Source organism: Trichomycterus rosablanca, chromosome 14 (assembly GCF_030014385.1).
Source record: "Trichomycterus rosablanca isolate fTriRos1 chromosome 14, fTriRos1.hap1, whole genome shotgun sequence".
NCBI lineage: Eukaryota > Metazoa > Chordata > Actinopteri > Siluriformes > Trichomycteridae > Trichomycterus > Trichomycterus rosablanca.
The window spans coordinates 11,255,080-11,273,375 of record NC_086001.1 but is presented as its reverse complement, the minus strand read 5'-3'; the positions used below and the strand labels follow the sequence as shown (position 1 = coordinate 11,273,375).

Here is an 18,296-nt window from a genome sequence, read left to right as displayed (position 1 = left end):
TGTGGCCATAAAAGCCGATAATAAAAGGAGAGGTTCTGCTTCATGTGTCTGTCTTAATACACGTGAATTTATTTTAAACCTGACCAAAACACACAGAGGAGAACAAGCAGCTTCACTGAAACAATTGGTTTGAATATCACAGACGATTCCCAAAGTACATTTCCTCACACTGTGACAACAAGCTAAAGGGTTTCAACTTGTCAGATCTAACACACACACAAGCACAGAGACACACACATTTAACTTTTTTCTTTATTCCCGGAAATAAAGGAGCCTTGCGCCTCAAACTGCTGCGGACGGCATATTTAAATTTCACAGCAATAAAACAATATCGCCACCATCAATATGGTAATTTTCTCAGCCTTCCTGTAGTGTCCATAAAACCTCTATTTTGGGGCAAACTTTGAAACAATAAAACCTGTGGGCTCTGGAGTCTGCCTTCCCTTCTTAATGGGCCTATTAAATTGCGGGACTGGTTATGACCGACGCCTTGAAGCTCACCTTGAAGGTCATTTTTCTCTTCTGTTAACGTGCAAGCTCCAGAACGTTGATTCGAGCCGTCTGCTGTCAAATACCATTCTGATCCGATCTCTACTCTATTACATCTTTACCCCCGCCTCTTACTTCATGCTCAGTGACACTGGGTTATATTGCCATAAGGCTGGTCTTTCATAAAATAAAATAATTAAATAAATAAATAATTTAAAAAAAGAATTCAAAAATGAATACATTGATGATAATAATAATAATAATAATAATAACAAAAATAATAACAATAATAATTACAAAATAAAATAAAAATACATTAATAATAATAATAATAATACTAATAACAACAACAAAACAATAATAATAAATAAATAATTTTAACAAAAAATTTAAAAATTACTACATTAATAATAATAATAATAAATACATAGTTTTAAAAAAATTAAGTACATTAATAATAATAATAACAACAACAACAACAAAACAACAACAAAAGCAACAATAATAATAATAATAATAAGAAGAAGAAGAATAGATAAATAAATAAATATGTTACCTAACTTGCCAGATGTGGAAGTGTTACCTTAACAGTCACTGGCAAAAAAACATGCATTATTTTCAGAAACATTATAAAAGCTGGACTTGTCAGACTCCAATGAAGTGGAAAACTTTGTCCACCAGAATTTGTAGATGCAGTAACAAACTGCACTTCCTCACAAGCATCTTCCAAACAATACTGAAGCCCATGTGGTTCTATTTATCAGTTTCTGCATCTAAACATTTGGTTTATACACAATCATGATAGCATCACATTCCAGAACAGGTGTTTTTGATCACCTTAGATAGTAAGCATGATTAGCTACAGCCTTAGTAAATTAAACATTATTTTAGAGGCATGTAAAGCAACTACCTCTTTACTGTAAATATTATAATTTTTATTGTTATTATTTTGCACTGTTTTTATTAATATTTTATTCTATTTTATATTTTTGCACATGTAACTGTTTTGTATATATTTGTTCTTATTGTTATTTTTATTATTTTTCTGTAACTTGCTTTGGCAATTTGTCATGCCAGTAAACCTTCTTTTGAGTTTGAGTCTGCATCAAGGGACACGTTGCACTGCATATACATCTATATACAGGTTGCAACCAGGAAATGTCTTCTGCATGCTTTCCCCATTTCCCCAAAGCATTTTTTAATGTTTTTTTTCTTCTTTTTACTTGTTCTACTCCATCATTTTCATTTCTTAAGGAAGCACATAATTTGTATCAGTGAGTACTTGTCTAATTTCATGTATTACTTCCTTTATGCCTGTGAATTAAACTCCGGATTTTCTTCTTTCCCCCCTGACTTGCATTATATTTCTTAAGTATGTGAATTTTAACTTTTTGATCCTTTTCTTCAATGCATTTGGCACAAAATGAAAGCAAATATTCAAATGTGATTGGGGTAATGTGGTGAATAAATGTGAAAGGTTTTTTTTTCCTTTTTTTGTAACTCCAGTTAGGATTTATGCTGTCCGAGTTGTTATACCATAACATTAAAAGCACCTCCCTGCTTCTACACTCACTGTCCATTTTATCAGCTCCACTTACCACATAGAAGCACTTTGTAGTTCTACAGTTACTGACTGTAGTCCATCTGTTTCTTTGAATTCTTTGTTAGCCCCCTTTCACCCTGTTTTTTAATGGTCAGGACCCCCACAGGACCACCACAGAGTAGGTATTATTTAGGTGGTGGAAGATTCTCAGCACTGCAGTGACACTGACATGGTGGTGGTGTGTTAGTGTGTGTTGTGCTGGTATGAGTGGATCAGACACAGCAATGCTGCTGGAGTTTTTTTTAAATACTGTGTCCACTCACTGTCCACTCTATTAGACACTCCTACCTAGTTGGTCCACCTTGTAGATGTAAAGTCAGAGACGATCGCTCATCTATTGCTGCTTTTGAGTTGTCATCTTCTAGACCTTCATTAGTGGTCACAGGACGCTGTCCACGGGGCACCGTTGGTTGGATATTTTTGGTTGGTGGACTATTCTCAGTCCAGCAGTGACAGTGAGGTGTTTAAAAACTCCTGCAATGCTGCTGTGTCTGATCCACTCATACCAGCACAACACACACTAACACTACACCACCATGTCAGTGTCACTGCAGTGCTGAGAATGATCCACCACCCAAATAATATCTACTCTGTAGTGGTCCTGACCACTGAAGAACAGCATGAAAGGGGGCTAACAAAGCATGCAGAGAAACAGATGGACTACAGTCAGTAATTGTAGAACTACAAAGTGCTTCTATATGGTAAGTGGAGCTGATAAAATGGACAGTGAGTGTAGAAACAAGGAGGTGGTTTTAATGTTATGGCTGATCGGTGTGTATGTGGGCATGAGCAGCAATAATGAAACTAACAACTGCTTGTACATAATTAGTAGAAGTAACTAGATTCTGTGGAATTAACATGTAACATATGTTTTCTATTAGATGCTAAACACAAGCAGCCCAGAAGTGTTTTAGTTATTCTAAGTACTGAAGTACTTGGTCCCAGATGTTTGCCTATTTATAGAAAAAGAGGGGGTTGCTGATTTATTTATTTATTTAATCTTTGAATTATCTTTCTTTCAGAACAAAATTATTCTGGACCCGCTAACGTTTAGCGAGGCTCGTTTCCGACCATCGCTGGAGGAACGTCTGGAGAGCATTATCAGTGGCGCCGCCCTAATGGCCGACTCGTCATGCACACGCGACGACCGCCGCGAGCGCATCGTGGCCGAATGCAACGCCGTCCGCCAGGCTCTTCAAGACCTGCTTAGCGAGTACATGAACAATGTAAGTCCAGTTTTCCTTTATGCTTCTTGGGTGAAATGACTGTGTTATGGGTGGCAGGGTGGCGCTAGCACACCACACCACACCACACAGTGATGATAAGTATGTGAGGGGATAAGAAAATCACTCTCTTATTCAATTAGTGTCTTAGAGGATCCAGACAGGACAGCAGCAAAGGTCATTGTTACACCTGCTCCTCACTTAGCTTCTCTTGTAGGGGTCAGAACCGGTTGTCTTGTGTGACCTAATATGTTTCGTAGTGTTCTTTTTGCTCTGTGGGTCTCGACAGTTTGTACACATATGGGGGGCAAGTACAGTTTCTACGTCTATGAGTCATTAATGGCATGTTTTGCATTCTAAGTGATTCTGCTGGCCAAAATAGCATCACCGTGGAACAGAACATAACATCTCTCTTTAGGATTTTTTTCAGCAGATGTAACATATGTAGCATAATCAGACAGACCCCCGGACCTATACATATGCCCTACTCCCATTAAAGGAACTATTATATTAAAAATAATAACTGAAAATCGTGTCACGGACTGTGAAATATGCAGAAGTTTGTGTAACAGACTTTTTTGTACTGTAGTGTGCTGACAAAGTTTGATGTATGTGTGTTTACGTATTGAGCACATTTTGTCCCTTTGGGGATTCCATAGTCATTGCAAAAGTATGCTTCTCTACACACGTGATCATCTCTCTGTAGTCTGTGCTGCGCCTCAAAAGAACAATCCAGTAAAGTTTTATGCTCTCGATAGTTTGTCTATGTACTGTTTACACTGATCAGCCATAACATTAAAACCACCTCCTTGTTTCTACACTCATTGTTCATTTTATCAGCTCCACTTACCATATAGAAGCACTTTGTAGTTCTACAATTACTGACTTTAGTCCATCTGTTTCACTACATACTGTTTTAGCCTGCTTTCACCCTGTTCTTTAATGATCATGACCCCCACAGGACCACCACAGAGCAGATATTATTTAGGTGGTGGATCATTCTCAGTTTTTAAATACCGTGTCCACTCACTGTCCACTCTATTAGACACTCCTACCTAGTTGGTCCACCTTGTAGATGTAAAGTCAGAGTTGATCGCTCATCTATTGCTGCTGTTTGAGTTGGTCATCTTCTAGACCTTCATCAGTGGTCACAGGGCACTGCCTACGGGGAGCTGTTGGCTGGATATATTTTTGGTTGATGGACTATTCTCAGTCCAGCAGTGACAGTGCGTGACAGTATCCACTCATACCAGCACAACACACACTAACACACCAGTGTCAGTGTCACTGCAGTGCTGAGGATGATCCACCACCTAAATAATACCTGCTCTGTGGTGGTCCTGTGGGGGTCGTGACCAATAAAGAACAGCTTGAAAGGGGGCTAACAAAGCATGCAGAGAAACAGATGGACTACAGTCAGTAATTGTAGAACTACAAAGTGCTTCTATATGGTAAGTGGAGCTGATAAAATTGACAGTGAGTGTAGAAACAAGGAGGTGGTTTTAATGTAACATTAGCAATCGGTTAGACAAAACTCAGTTTGAAAAACTTAGAACGCGGGGGGGGGGGGGGGGGGTGAAAACACGGACGAGTATTTACATATCTGTTAAGGTGAGCTGTGCTGTGTATTGTAGCTTCCATTTATTCTATCATTTAATTTATGAGTGTAATTCAATGAGCGCTGTGAAATGTGGCACTTTTGTTTAAAAATCTGTGAAATCTGCGGTCAGTGAAATTAAACACATTTCTACCTGAATTTAGTAGGGCCCTAATAATAACTCTTTATTAGCTGTGCTAATACTCTGTACATCTTAGGGGAAAAATAATAATAATAAAATAAAATAACAGTACAGTGAATATAATAGCTACCATATTCTTTCAAAGGAAACTGATATTGCTTATTAGGCACAATTCCAATCACAACTCTGGAATATTAAAAAATAATGCAGAACAATGATCTATATTTATATGTGCATTGTAAGTAATGTTGCTATTTTTGTAACGTACTAAAACTTTATATTCTGACTTTTGTATTTTTCATCTTAAAAAATTGCTATAATACATCTACTTTTAAAATAGCCCAAGGACATTTTCAGACCATTTAAAAACTGTAAAAAACAAAAATGGCCCACCCAGCTCACTCGCTCGTCATTCCTCCATTACTGTACGTCGTTGTTTGTCCTCAAGCAGCAGCTCTTCCCGACAGCTCCGCAAACTCAGGACGCTTCATTAGTTTCAGGAGTCTGTCTTTAGGAGCCATGGCTGTAAAACCAAGAGAGCCTCTGGCTGTCTAACCATGAGAGCAATGTAAAAAAAAAAATGCACAGAACACAAATAGGAGAGAACTGGAAAACAGTTATGGTGAAGGTTACACTTCAGTGCTTTATGCAGTACAGTATATTATAATGTTATAATGACTCTAATAAAATAAAAGATCTCGGCTCTGAAGTGGTGACGCTGTTATAAAACCAGAGAAAATACGTATAGGTATTAGTGTATAGAGTAGAATTTGAATCCTTACTGTGAAGTGAGGGGCTCTTGAGGGCATGTCTGTAATGTGATTAGCAGGAGGATTAGCAATGTAAACAGGCCAGCCGTGCATTTCAAGGCTAATGATGCGCCTGCTAAGATCACATTGATTTAACAATTGTGTCTCATTGTGCTCTCCAGATATTTCTACCTATTGAACAACCTAGTGCACCCTTAAAGAGGACTTTCTAACCACCTTGCTAAAATACCCATAATTATCATAATCATAACAATGTCATGCCATGCTTAAGCAATAGAACACGAGAGGGAGTGTGTTATCGCGAATAACATCACGGCTGTGATTCGGTTGCCGTAGATCATCACAACCGTGATGTTATTCGCGATAACACACGACCTCAAGTGTTCTGTTACTTTTATACAACAGTTTTTACAAAATAAAGAAAGAAAATAAATCAAAGAAGCCCTGAATTTCATATTAAATATGCTTTAATATTGACAATACCTTCCGCCAAAAAGTAGTTCCACAACGAATATAAAGTTTAACAATACAAAGCAGACATCCCAAGTTGCAAAAGCTCATTTCAGGGAGGTAAGAAGAACAAGAAGAAGAAGAAGGCAAGAACCTCCGAAGGGAAAAAAAACAAATAAAAAACCTCTCGCACACACCAAAGGATATGGGTGATAACAGAACTTTTAGGAGCTGCTAACTGGGCTATTAAGCTAACTGTTCGTGTTACAAACACATTAATGTTCCCTACATAGTGCACTAGATTGTGTATCAGATCACGGATTTATGTTCTCTACGTAGTGCACTAGATAGTGAATTAGACAATTGGTTATGTTCCCTACACAGTGCGCTAGATTGTATATCAGATAACGCATTCATGTTCACTACATGGTGCACGACAATATATTAGACAATTGATTTATGTTCCCTACATAGTGCACTAGATTGTGTATCAGATCACAGATTTATGTTCCCTACATAGTGCACTAGATAGTGAATTAGACAATTGGTTATGTTCCCTACACAGTGCACTAGATTGTATATCAGATAACGCATTCATGTTCACTACATGGTGCACGGCAATATATTAGACAATTGATTTATGTTCCCTACACAGTGCGCTAGATTGTATATTAGATAACGGATTTAAAACAAGATCGGGAAAAAAGTCTGTGTCGCCTGCGTGTGCGTTTGTGTGCATGAAGCTTGTCATTACTGGCAACGCGTCAGCGGAGTAATACCATTGTGGTGTGAAAAGGCCGTGCTGTTATCACCAATATCAGCACGGTTAGAACGCTTCTCAACCAATCAGATTGTACGGTCGGAACTAACTGTTGTATAATAAATATTATACACTCTTATGAGCTGTTATGTCTGATTGTATCCAGCATTATTCAACATGTACACTGTATGACCAAAAGTATTTGGACACCCGAATATGAGCTTTGTTGGACATCTCCTTAAAAAAGCAAATGATATTAATATAAAGTGACCTCTATGTGATCTCTGTGGGTCTTCTCACAAGACTTTAAATATATCTGTGGGAATTTGTGCCCTCAGTCTAAAGAGTATTTGTATTGCTAAACACTGAAGTTGGTCAGAAAAGTCTCAATAGATGTTCCGGTTCACTCTTCAGCTTCTTAAGTGGGTCTGAAGTTCATGTCTTTATAGACCTCGCTTAGTGCACAGGGGCACAGTCATGCTGGAAACAAATAACTACTAAATTACTCATAACGGATTATCATTTTGTGACATTTTAAGTCACCATAAATGGCTTGTCATGGCATTTGGCAAATGATAAAATGAATAATAAGAAAAAAAAAATTCAATAAGAAAAAAAAGGCTTTTTTAATGCAAATCTCTTGCATTGAATTTCTGCACAGACAAAAATATACAGTGAAATGATACACCATTACCTCAAATGTCAGCGTACCCTTGCGAGTATCTGGTTGTTGAATGTTAGCACACTGTTTTACTAGCCAGACAATGCATATATATAAGTGTATATTAACTGCACTTTTTATTTAGTTTATTTTTAGGTTTAATTTATAGGTATACACTGATCACCCATAACATTAAAAGCACGTCCTTGTTTCTACACTCACTGTCCATTTTATCAGCTCCACTTACCATATAGAAGCACTTTGTAGTTCTACAGTTTCTCTACATACTTTTTAGCCTGCTTTCACTCTGTTCTTCAATGGTCAGGACCCCCACAGGACCACCACAGAGCAGGTATTATTTAGGTGGTGGATGATTCTCAGCACTGCAGTGACACTGACATGGTGGTGGTGTGTTAGTGTGTGTTGTGCTGGTATGAGTGGATCAGACACAGCAGCGCTGCTGGAGTTTTTAAATACCGTGTCCACTCACTGTCCACTCTATTAGACACTCCTACCTAGTTGGTCCACCTTGTAGATGTGAAGTCAGAGACGATCGCTCATCTATTGCTGCTGTATGAGCTGGTGATCTTCTAGACCTTCATCAGTGGTCACAGGACGCTGCCTATGGGGTGCTGTTGGCTGGATATTTTTGGTTGGTGGACTATTCTCAGTTCAGCAGTGACAGTGAGGTGTTTAAAAACTCCATCAGTGCTGCTGTGTCTTATCCACTCATACCAGCACAACACACACTAACACACCACCACCATGTCAGCCTGGGAGAGTCCTGACCATTGAAGAACAGCATGAAAGGGGGCTAAAAAAGTGCTTGTATATGGTAAGTGGAGCAGATAAAATGGACAAGATAGATAGATAGATAGATAGATAGATAGATAGATAGATAGATAGATAGATAGATAGATAGATAGATAGATAGATATGATGATTGATAGATAGATAGATAGATAGATAGATAGATAGATAGATAGATAGATAGATAGATAGATAGACAGAACATGCCATGTTTTCATTTGTGAACAGAACCGTCTGGTGGGGTGAAGAGCTGTCTACGACATAATACTGCTATAACCCAAATTATATTATCTTTAAGCTTGTTTGGGTTTGTGGGACTGGTGTCAGCTTTTAATTAATTTTAGATCCAGTCAGACTTTGATCCTCACTTTAGTCTTTTGGTAAATTAGCAGTCACCTCTTTGTGGCACCGCCAGCCGAGGCACTTGAATTTGAATCTGAATACATTTTCATGCTGCTGCCAGAATAGAGTCTGACATAGAAACTAATTTAAATGCTTGACAGCAAAGATGTGAATCTTGTTTTTTTAAGAAAGTGGACATGTGGGTACAAATAATCAGTTTAATGTTTTAATGTAATTCAGACAGGGTTCATATTGCAAATTTAGGTGCAACGTTGCCTTTACAGGGTCGTATTTGTCTGACACTTGTCTAAATAGGTCACATTTTAGAAGGTCTCTCTCTCCCACACACACACACACACACACAATATAAAAGAATAGAAAGAAAGATACACTACACGATTAAAAGTATGTTCAGAGTTCAGCTGCATCAATTGCCAATGGGTGTATACGGGTGGTACGCTTATAACTTTTTGGTAACAGTTTAGGAAAGGCCCCTTCCTGTTTTAGTATTACTGTAGTATTGCTCTTTGGAAACAGTGAGGTTCAACTCTAGCGGCTTGAGCCCAACCACAATAAATAAATTTGTGATTAATTGGAACGTCAGATTTGAGCCTGTTTACACGAGTGCCTGACCTTATGTTATTTAAGAAAAATATATATTTCTTTAACAAATAATTACACAGTTAGTATAAAATAATTGTATATATTTATTTATTTGTTTTGTTTTTTTTATTTTCTGCACTTATGAGCAAGACTTTAAAGGAAAAATATATATAATTTTTATAGTGTAGTTTTCCCTACCTAATAAATATATAAATAAATGAATATATAAATAAATACAGTTTGTTGCAAGCTTCATTCACTTGCTTTGCTAACCATCGCTCAGTCCTCAATGCTCAGTGGCTCAGGTGCAAGGTTAATCAATGTCTGGGTCAGCAATAAATTAGGATCAAGTGACAAGTGAATGTCCATACCTGTCTGGCTGGTTGGTGTCCGGTGATTGGTGACCAAGGCTCGCATTCCCAGCCCGTAGCTGAATTATCGGGATCGGCTGATTTAGTTACGGCAGCCTGGACGTGCTGATCTATCAATCGACCTGCTGCAGTTATGCATTGCTGACTGGGTCAAAAGAGCTTGGCCAGGTGGCTGGCGGTGAGGCGGTGTTTTGCCTTCTGAGCAGTAAAAAGAGGATTTATAGAGATGGTTAGACAAGTTTAATCCTTGCAGTTAGCCGGATGTAAAGTTGACTGCTTAAGTAAGAAGGATGCCTGGACTAGGACGCCTTTCGAGGGGCGAAGAAAGGTTTAATCAGGTGATAATCAGGTGAACGTTTGGCCCATGGTGCATCCTTGATACTGGTCCCAAAGCATTCTCTGCATTATCTGTGCTAAATAGCAAAATCACATTATGTATTATAACTTAAACTTAAGCGGCTACTGTGTGCCGATGTCAAAATGGTTCTTAAAATTGGTGGCTTTAAAAGCTGCAGTCCTCAGGAATAGACTTAATTGAGACGTTAGGGAAAGGTTTACATTTAAGCTAGTGTTTCTTTGGATATTCTTATAATTATTTATTGTTTTAGTAGCTCTTTATAAGATAAGATATCCTTTATTTGTCATGTATATACAGTTGTACAGTACAATGAAATTCTTTCTTCGCATATCCCAGCTTGTTTGGAAGCTGGGGTCAGAGCGCAGGGTCAGCCATCGTACGCCGCCCCTGGAGCAGACAGGGTTCAGGGTCTTGCTCAAGGACCCAACAGTGGCTGCATAGCAGAGCCTGGATTTGAACCGCCAATCTTCCGGTTGATAGCCCAAAGCTCTACCCACTAGGCTACCACTGTCCCAACAGCATGTTTTATACTCGTTGGTTACATTCAAGACAGGACAGACAATTACTGGTTACACAAGATTTATCAGTTAAAGTTTTTAATGTCAAACACAGTCATGAACAGTTTATTAGTTCCAGTCAACCTGACTGTCTGTCTTTGGACTGTGGGAGGAAACCAGAGCTCCCAGAGGAAATCCACACAGACACGGGGCGAACATGCAAACTCCCCACAGAAAGGACCTGAACCGCTCCACCTGGGAGTCAAACCCAGGACTCAGGACAGTGCCACCCTATGTGTACGTATGTACACCGACTAGGCATAACATTATGAGCACTGACAGGTGAGTGAATAACACTGATTATCTCTTCATCACCACACCTGTTAGTGGGTGGGATATATTAGGCAGCAAGTGAACATTTTATCCTAGAAGTTGATGTGTTAGAAGCAGAAAAAATGGGCAAGCGTAAGGATTTGAGTGAGTTTGACAAGGGCCAAATTGTGATGGCTAGACAACTGGGTCAGAGCATCTCCAAAACTGCAGCTCTGGTGGGGTGTTTCTGGTCTGCAGTGGTCAGTATCTATCAAAAGTGGCCCAAGGAAGGAACAGTGGTAAACCGGCGACAGGGTCATTGATGCTGTGTGGTCTGATCCAACAGACGAGCTACTGTAGCTCAAATTGCTGGAGAAGTTAACGCTGGTTCTGATAGAAAGGTGTGAGAATACACAGTGCATCACAGATTGTTGCGTATGGGGCAGCAAAAGGGGGGCCAACACAATATTAGGAAGGTGGTCATAATGTTAGGCCTGATTGGTGTATATGAATACGTGTATGTGTGTGTATGTGTCTGAAGTAATAAGAAATAGAAGCAGTGGCTGCCCAGCATTACTTTTACTTTTCACATGCCCTATCAACACTTTGCAGGGTATCAAAAAAAACAAATAATTACAAAATAAATAAATAAAACTTACCATAAAGAAGCAACAGTATAGAAAACAGAATCTCAACTACAGTGACATTTGAGACCTTTCCATAAAGCAATAGTGACCGGATGAGACTGCATTATGAAAGTGTTGGAGCTGGAATTGCATGGCACTCGGAGGGCACCCCTCCTGCACATTACAATTATGCCCCTGTCACTTTTATCTGGCCCCAGAAAGCATTCTCAAAGCAATGCATTTTTGGGGCTCAAAAACAATTTTGGTGTTAACAAAAGGCCAAAACTGAGGGAAACGTGCAAGTAAGACTTTCTGTATGTTTGCTATCCTGCTTAAGCAAAGCTGATAAGAGCCCGAGAACACGTTCTGAATAATACCACAGCAGGTGGCAGTTTACCCGTTTTGCCCCACAGAAACTCCGGTTCTTTTGAAGTGCTGTGCCAGAAGCAATCACATGTGAGAGGAATTTTCAGTGATCGTTAAGAATTCCCTAGACTCCGCACAAGGACAGAAAACTCTTTCATTTCGGTGCGAACCCTCGACAACAAAGACACACTAATCTTCCATTTAAACTTGTTTTTGTCACATCTCATGTGGCCTCTTTATGTCCAAGCCAAAGCTCGTCTTGCTCCTGCTTGCATTATCCAATTGATTCCTCCCACTGTGCTGCTGAATGACTGAGCCCTACGTTTCGGATGAGCATTTTAAAGGCACGTTTAGCATTTTGTGGCCTAATTACTTTTGTTTTGAGAAGGAAAAATGCGGTATGACAGACATCAGGTGAACTCGGTGTCTTCTCAAGCTTCAGTTCTGCTCCAGATGACTCAAGAAAAAGGGCTTTAAATACACCCCCCCTCCCCCACTTCCAACACAGCGTCTATTCTTACCTTTCCCCCCTTTTCCGCTAGTCTTTTAGTTCTCATTAATTACGATTTCCTCCCCTTGCAGTCACGTTGATTCTACGTCTCCGGTACTTATCTGCAGATCACACTTTTTATTTTCTATTTTTGGCAATAATGTCTGACAGTGGTTTGAAAATAGCAATCAGTCATATGTAAATAATGTCAACCAACCTAGCAACACAAAATGTGTATTATTAAGTCTATTTTAGGTTGCCAGTAGGTATTAACAAGTACCATGCAGGCTTAAAACAAGAAGTGATGTCACTCTTTTAAGAGCCTTGCCAAGACTGGTGTGTGTGTGTGTGTGTGTGTGTGTGTGTGTGTGTTTCAGCTATGTGATTGCTGTGTTCTAGTACTGTATAGTGGCTGGTATTCCAGGGTTGTGTGTGTGTGGTGTGTGTTTGTGTGTATGTGTGTGTGTGTTCAGCTATTGCTGTGTTCTAGTACTGTATACTGTTACTGCACTGTTGTGTGTGTGTGTGTGTGTGTGTGTGTGTGTGTGTACTGTATAGTGGCTGGTATTCCAGGGTTGTGTGTGTGTGTGTGTGTGTGTGTGTGTACTGTTTAGTGGCATGTATTCCAGGGTTTTGTGTGTGTGTGTGTACTGTATATTGGCATGTATTTCGTGTGTGTGTGTGTGTGTGTATGTAGTACTGTATAGTACTGTATAGTTGCAGGTATTCCAGGGTATTGTGTGTGTGTGTGTGTGTGTGTGTGTGTGTGTGTGTATATATAGTACTGTATAGTGACATGTATTCCAGAGTTGTGTGTGTGTATGTAGTACTGTATAGTTGCAGGTATTCCAGGGTTGTGTGTGTGTGTGTGTGTGTGTGTGTATGTAGTACTGTATAGTTGCAGGTATTCCAGGGTTGTGTGTGTGTGTGTATGTACAGTGTATCACAAAAGTGAGTACACCCCTCACATTTCTGCAAATATTTCATTATATCTTTTCATGGGACGACACTGTAGACATGAAACTTGGATATAACTTAGAGTAGTCAGTGTACAACTTGTATAGCAGTGTAGATTTACTGTCTTCTGAAAATAACTCAACACACAGCCATTAATGTCTAAATAGCTGCAACATAAGTGAGTACACCCCACAGTGAACATGTCCAAATTGTGCCCAAAGTGTCAATATTTTGTGTGACCACCATTATTATCACTGCCTTAACCCTCCTGGGCATGGAATTCACCAGAGCTGCACAGGTTGCTACTGGAATCCTCTTCCACTCCTCCATGATGACATCACGGAGCTGGTGGATGTTAGACACCTTGAACTCCTCCACCTTCCACTTGAGGATGCGCCACAGGTGCTCAATTGGGTTTAGTCCATCACCTTTACCTTCAGCTTCCTCAGCAAGGCAGTTGTCATCTTGGAGGTTGTGTTTGGGGTCGTTATCCTGCTGGAAAACTGCCATGAGGCCCAGTTTTCGAAGGGAGGGGATCATGCTCTGTTTCAGAATGTCACAGTACATGTTGGAATTCATGTTTCCCTCAATGAACTGCAGCTTCCCAGTGCCAGCAACACTCATGCAGCCCAAGACCATGATGCTACCACCACCATGCTTGACTGTAGTCAAGATACAGTTGTCTTGGTACTTCTCACCAGGGCGCCGCCACACATGCTGGACACCATCTGAGCCAAACAAGTTTATCTTGGTCTCGTCAGACCACAGGGCATTCCAGTAATCCATGTTCTTGGACTGCTTGTCTTCAGCAAACTGTTTGCGGGCTTTCTTGTGCGTCAGCTTCCTTCTGGGATGACGACCATGCAGACCGAGTTGATGCAGTGTGCGGCGTATGGTCTGAGCACTGACAGGCTGACCTCCCACGTCTTCAACCTCTGCAGCAATGCTGGCAGCACTCATGTGTCTATTTTTTAAAGCCAACCTCTGGATATGACGCCGAACACGTGGACTCAACTTCTTTGGTCGACCCTGGCGAAGCCTGTTCCGAGTGGAACCTGTCCTGGAAAACCGCTGTATGACCTTGGCCACCATGCTGTAGCTCAGTTTCAGGGTGTTAGCAATCTTCTTATAGCCCAGGCCATCTTTGTGGAGAGCAACAATTCTATTTCTCACATCCTCAGAGAGTTCTTTGCCATGAGGTGCCATGTTGAATATCCAGTGGCCAGTATGAGAGAATTGTACCCAAAACACCAAATTTAACAGCCCTGCTCCCCATTTACACCTGGGACCTTGACACATGACACCAGGGAGGGACAACGACACATTTGGGCACAATTTGGACATGTTCACTGTGGGGTGTACTCACTTATGTTGCCAGCTATTTAGACATTAATGGCTGTGTGTTGAGTTATTTTCAGAAGACAGTAAATCTACACTGCTATACAAGCTGTACACTGACTACTCTAAGTTATATCCAAGTTTCATGTCTATAGTGTTGTCCCATGAAAAGATATAATGAAATATTTGCAGAAATGTGAGGGGTGTACTCACTTTTGTGATACACTGTATGTAGTACTGTATAGTTGCAGGTATTCCAGGGTTGTGTGTGTGTGTGTGTGTATGTAGTACTGTATAGTTGCAGGTATTCCAGGGTTGTGTGTGTGTGTGTGTATGTAGTACTGTATAGTTGCAGGTATTCCAGGGTTGTGTGTGTGTAGTACTGTATAGTGACATGTATTCCAGGGTTGTGTGTGTGTAGTACTGTATAGTGACATGTATTCCAGGGTTGTGTGTGTGTGTATAGTACTGTATAGTGACATGTATTCCAGGGTTGTGTGTGTGTGTGTGTGTGTGTGTGTGTATATAGTACTGTATAGTGACATGTATTCCAGGGTTGTGTGTGTGTATATAGTACTGTATAGTGACATGTATTCCAGGGTTGTGTGTGTGTGTATAGTACTGTATAGTGACATGTATTCCAGGGTTGTGTGTGTGTGTGTGTGTGTGTGTGTGTGTGTATATAGTACTGTATAGTGACATGTATTCCAGGGTTGTGTGTGTGTAGTACTGTATAGTGACATGTATTCCAGGGTTGTGTGTGTGTAGTACTGTATAGTCACATGTATTCCAGGGTTGTGTGTGTGTATAGTTCTGTATAGTTGCAGGTATTCCAGGGTTGTGTGTGTGTAGTACTGTATAGTCACATGTATTCCAGGGTTGTGTGTGTGTATATAGTACTGTATAGTGACATGTATTCCAGGGTTGTGTGTGTGTGTATAGTACTGTATAGTTGCAGGTATTCCAGGGTTGTGTGTGTGTAGTACTGTATAGTCACATGTATTCCAGGGTTGTGTGTGTGTGTGTGTGTGTGTATATAGTACTGTATAGTGACATGTATTCCAGGGTTGTGTGTGTGTGTATAGTACTGTATAGTTGCAGGTATTCCAGGGTTGTGTGTGTGTAGTACTGTATAGTCACATGTATTCCAGGGTTGTGTGTGTGTGTGTGTGTGTGTGTGTGTGTGTGTATATAGTACTGTATAGTGACATGTATTCCAGGGTTGTGTGTGTGTGTATAGTACTGTATAGTTGCAGGTATTCCAGGGTTGTGTGTGTGTAGTACTGTATAGTCACATGTATTCCAGGGTTGTGTGTGTGTATGTAGTACTGTATAGTGACATGTATTCCAGGGTTGTGTGTGTGTGTATAGTACTGTATAGTTGCAGGTATTCCAGGGTTGTGTGTGTGTATAGTTCTGTATAGTTGCAGGTATTCCAGGGTTGTGTGTGTGTAGTACTGTATAGTCACATGTATTCCAGGGTTGTGTGTGTGTATGTAGTACTGTATAGTGACATGTATTCCAGGGTTGTGTGTGTGTGTATAGTACTGTATAGTTGCAGGTATTCCAGGGTTGTGTGTGTGTATGTAGTACTGTATAGTCACATGTATTCCAGGGTTGTGTGTGTGTAGTACTGTATAGTCACATGTATTCCAGGGTTGTGTGTGTGTATATAGTACTGTATAGTGACATGTATTCCAGGGTTGTGTGTGTGTATAGTACTGTATAGTTGCAGGTATTCCAGGGTTGTGTGTGTGTAGTACTGTATAGTCACATGTATTCCAGGGTTGTGTGTGTGTAGTACTGTATAGTCACATGTATTCCAGGGTTGTGTGTGTGTAGTACTGTATAGTCACATGTATTCCAGGGTTGTGTGTGTGTATATAGTACTGTATAGTGACATGTATTCCAGGGTTGTGTGTGTGTGTGTATAGTACTGTATAGTTGCAGGTATTCCAGGGTTGTGTGTGTGTAGTACTGTATAGTCACATGTATTCCAGGGTTGTGTGTGTGTATATAGTACTGTATAGTGACATGTATTCCAGGGTTATGTGTGTGTGTATAGTACTGTATAGTTGCAGGTATTCCAGGGTTGTGTGTGTGTAGTACTGTATAGTCACATGTATTCCAGGGTTGTGTGTGTGTAGTACTGTATAGTCACATGTATTCCAGGGTTGTGTGTGTGTATATAGTACTGTATAGTGACATGTATTCCAGGGTTATGTGTGTGTGTATAGTACTGTATAGTTGCAGGTATTCCAGGGTTGTGTGTGTGTAGTACTGTATAATCACAGGTATTCCAGGGTTGTGTGTTTATTGCATTTATGTATTCAGGTGCGTATCTGCACTTGGACGCTGTAGCCATGAACAGTCACAATGGCAACCTGCATACTTCCTCAGAAGGGCCTGAGGTGTGCACTGGCTCACGGACAAGCGCTTCACACAATTCACCCCATCACCCCAAATCAAACATGGATCAGGGACGGGCTGCTGGGTTTCAGCCAGTTCGGCTTTGCTTTCTAATTCTGGAACCGTGGAAAATGCTTGTAATTTGTCGCTCCCCAACAAAGAGCTGGTGCTGGCAGAGGTCTGATAGGCAAACATTTACCCAGCTCAGCCATGGGTTAGCAAGCACACTGACCCACGGCCTGCCAGCTACACCATCCTGGGGAACGTGAAGGTCATCCAGGCCTCTCCATCTCATGCCGGCTGACTGTGATCGACATGCCTTGCCGTGGTCTTTGGGGTGGGAATGGAAGGTAATTACTTCTGTGCTTTTGTTTTTAGGCCTAAATTAAATTGACTGGCCTCTTTTACACATGCACTTTTATAAAGGAATTAATTTTTGGCAGTTAAAAAAATAATAATAAATTAATAAATATTAAATCATTAATAGATAAATGATTAAATAAATAAATAAATATATACAAAAAAAAAAATAATTAACCCAAGATATATATATATATATATATATATATATTTTTTTTTTTTCATTCATTCATTCATTCATTCATTCATTCATTCATTCATTCATTTATTTATTTATTTATTTATTTACTTTTTTATGTATGTATGAATGTACGTCCATTCCTGCATTTTCCATACTGTTCTAATTAGTTTTCTGAGTTGGGGTTGTAATTAAGAATTAGAGCAGGTTTCCATGCATGCAGAGGATGCAGATGTTGGTGCCTTTAAGTTGAGGTCTCTAGTGAATCATTCATTCATTCATTCATTCACCACCACCTTATCCTGGTCAATTAATTGGTTCTGATTAATTGAACAAGGGAGGAAACACCCTGGCCAGTCCATTACAGTGCAACACACATACACACACTTTGGGCAATTTTAACTAGAACTAATTAACCTGACTGCATGTCTTTGGACTTGTGGGAGGAAACCGGGTTATGTGTGTACTGTATTATGGCAGGTGTTCCAGGATTGTGTGTGTGTGTGTGTGTAGTACTGTATAGTAACAGGTATTCAAGGGTTGTGTGTGTGTGTGTGTGTGTGTGTGTGTATGTGTAGTACTGT

The 18,296-nt window shown here is 40.0% G+C and overlaps 1 protein-coding gene across 1 annotated transcript in view; it reads left to right on the top strand.

Moving 5' to 3' along the window:
- The window catches only part of ctnna2 (catenin (cadherin-associated protein), alpha 2), a 600,844-nt gene that overhangs the window by 141,952 nt on the left and 440,596 nt on the right, over nucleotides 1–18,296 (top strand). Inside the window, exon 7 of the mRNA XM_063008183.1 lies at nucleotides 3,115–3,318. Coding sequence (XP_062864253.1) covers nucleotides 3,115–3,318 — 204 coding nt within the window. The remainder of the gene's footprint in view (nucleotides 1–3,114; nucleotides 3,319–18,296) is intronic.